This window comes from Oratosquilla oratoria, chromosome 40 (genome assembly GCF_046742065.1).
Source record: "Oratosquilla oratoria isolate Oo_2021 chromosome 40, ASM4674206v1, whole genome shotgun sequence".
Taxonomy (NCBI): domain Eukaryota; kingdom Metazoa; phylum Arthropoda; class Malacostraca; order Stomatopoda; family Squillidae; genus Oratosquilla; species Oratosquilla oratoria.
Window position 1 is genome coordinate 43,316,578 of NC_134816.1, and position 3,120 is coordinate 43,319,697.

General features: G+C 42.4%; 1 protein-coding gene across 1 annotated transcript; it reads right to left on the reverse strand.

Moving 5' to 3' along the window:
* Positions 1 to 243: 243 nt before the first annotated feature.
* LOC143020607 (uncharacterized) lies at positions 244 to 1,968 on the reverse strand (the record flags this gene model as incomplete). Its single annotated transcript, XM_076177044.1, is given in 3 exon segments — positions 244 to 927; positions 1,086 to 1,293; positions 1,645 to 1,968. Coding segments are annotated over 3 exon segments (644 nt in total), but the record flags the coding sequence as incomplete, so codon positions are not given.
* Between the last annotated feature and the right edge of the window lie 1,152 nt (positions 1,969 to 3,120).

Sequence of the window (3,120 nt, forward strand, 5' to 3'; positions counted from 1 at the left end):
TGGGGCCTTCCGTGGTCTTCTCCACCGAAGACTCTCTCTTATTTCATGTGTCCTTCTGTGTAGGAAGAACACCAAGAAAACGTATCACACGCCGACGTTGCTAAAGTCGAAGTCACAGTTAAATACAACGAGTTTCGGCGATACAGTATACCAGCGGGATACCTTTTGGTCCATAAATGCAAATACGTTTTCTAAACTTTCCTTCCCATTGTTTTGAACTACGGCCTAATGAGACAGTGAATATACACAGTATGAACGATTTATTATTTCTATAAACATGGGCATGCTTTAATTATATATATATATACATACATAGTCTTACACTTAACGTAATTAATACATATTCTTATTAATGTTCAGCATTACAAACAGATACTTATAAATTATAAAAACTAACAAGCAGTCATTGAGATGCATATATGTGTGTATATGTATTATATAATGCATACATATAAACATACACAAACACATACACACACACACACACACAAACACACGCACACATACACACACATATATATATGTGTGTGTGTGTGTGTTTATGTACATATTGGAAGCATTTCATTTCATGCTCTTTATATAATAATGCCGATCTGTCACAGATATGTAAATGTAAGGCACTAGAAGCGTATACAGTGACTATTTCATTATAACACACAATTCTTCTTTGGTTCTCACAAAGTCGAGCTAATTGTGTGAAAGAGCTCGATGAGACTAGCACCGGGGGGATATCTTCTTGTACTTTGACAAGACGCTTGACTGGACAGAAACGTCTTGATTGAGCTCCGCGACGTAGTTCGTAGACAGATCGACATTTACTTCCCCAACGACATGTGCTTTTCCAGGTTCTTCATCACCTTCGGTCCAAATCGGTACTGCAGGTGTTTCTCCGTCACGGGAATAAGTGTCTTACTCTTGTAATAATACCTATGGAATAAGAAACATGGGGTGACATAAGCTTAGGAGAGGAAACTTCAACTTAACAGTAAGTAGCTATCAAGGACCCTTCATCCGCTCAGAGGCGAACGCCTCAATTCCTCAGTTATGTCTCAATTTTCTTCAGTTTAACACAACTGTATACATACCTCAGTGCTCTAGAGAAGTGTTCGTAGGTCAGGTTTGACTGTTGTTCTCTGCCATTGTACCTTCTAGTTCCCCAGAGGCGAGCGATCTCGTCCTTGTTCACCAGGCGGAAGATTCCAAGGTCGCGGTCCACCCACTCGATGAAACGCGGATTATACTTTGGGTTGTTGAGAAGACGCAGCAAGAATTCCCAGCTCTTCAGCCCTCGGGCTGTTTAGAAAAAAAACAAAGATTCATTAGTGAGTGGCGTGACAGTGGTTCTTATGTTAGTAGCTAAGAATTTTTTTTACTAATCAGTAAGGGACAATCTGACGTTTATTACTACATCCTATAATTATGTATGGACAGTACTCGCTGTGCTACGACAGTTTATCAACTGATGGTATGACATCTAAGGAAACAGGCGCTTTGGGGAGCGTGACAGTATTTCCTCAGAAATTATCATCGAGTTACGTTGATTTGACGAAGACTAGCCTGCGTGTAAGGTTTAGTGAAAAAATAATAACGAGTTTGTTTGGTATTTGAGTGTTCGGGCGACTTCGAAACTTCAAAAACGCTTACCTCTATTCCTCCTCGCATTGGTCGGGATGGTCTCGAAGACGAAGTCCTCCGAGGATTCTTCGTGGGTGTTTCGCGAACTCGGCTCCCCCCTTCGGTCGGAAGAGGAGGAGTAGGATGCTGTTGACTCCTCGCTCTGGTCGACGGCTTGGGTCGAAGTCGACCACTGTTCCTGGTCAAAGACATACGACCCGGACCACTCGTTGTCAAGACGGGGTGAATTGTACATTCCATCTAATTCTTCGGAGACGAGTGAAGAAAACCATTGGTCGTGGTCGCTGAGGTAGGATTGCTCTTCTGCGTCGAATAACGATGAAGCTTCACTACCTGTTCAAGGAAAAAAAAAATGAAAATTAAAGAATGAACAAAGAACATGAGAATGAAGGAGACTGCAAGAGACCATGAGGCCTACACTAAACACTTCCATGTCCTTTACCACCTATCATCCACATCCATAAAGTTATCTAACCTTCTCTACACTTAACAGTTTCAGCCCTCACTAACTACATGGTTACTAAGTCTAATCCATTCGTTAAACACCCTATTAGTAAACAAATTCTTGCCTATGTCCTCCTTAAATCTAAATCTGTCCAATTTGAATCCATTATTGCGAGTACTGTCCTATTTTCTTAATAAGATGAGCTTGTCTGCATCGCCCTTGTTAAAGCCCTCAACCCATTTGAATACCTCTATTAGATATGAAGTCTAATGGCACCCTGCGCCTCCTGTTAAAGATTTCGAAATATATGACGGCTTTGAAGCAAACCTTCAACCAGGACAAAAGTCCACAGCTCTTGAGGAAGAGAGAGGACAGAATCATTTTCTTGCCCACATCTGAAGAAGTCCCGGTGAGGGAAAAAAAAAAATCAGTAATGATCCTTCAGTAGGTCCCTGTGATTACCTCACCACCCTAACACCCATCTGTCTTCCTCAGGAGCGGAAAAGAAGCGTCAGTTCCAAGCCATTTCGGCGTCTTAAGAAAAGTCGATCACGGATAACGTTTTTACAAGTGTTCGACACTTCATATCGAGCATGAACTCGACAGAGGATTACAAAGGAAGCGCATGATGGCAGGAAGGAGGAGGATGGCGAAATGTCTCTTGAGAGACGAGTGACGATGTCTATATTTGTCGGAACAATAAATCCATCCCATGTCCCTGTACAATTGCTTTTTCACGCCCTTTCTCCCTCAGGTGAATAAAATTGCTTGACGCAGCTGGATTTCTACGTATGAGCTATTGCACCTAAAAGTATTCCTTTTCTCTTTCCAGACAACTGTTATGATTAGAACCACATGACCTCATCCATACTAAAGGCAAACTTGGGGCAAGGCAGAGTCGACCAACCCTGACCTCTGTTTGTGCAGAGTTACCTCCCCTTCTTCCCCCCAACACGCACACACACACACACACACACACACATACATACACACTCCCCTTGTCTGTAAAGAACCGTTTAGCCCTGAAACAGGCGATGCCC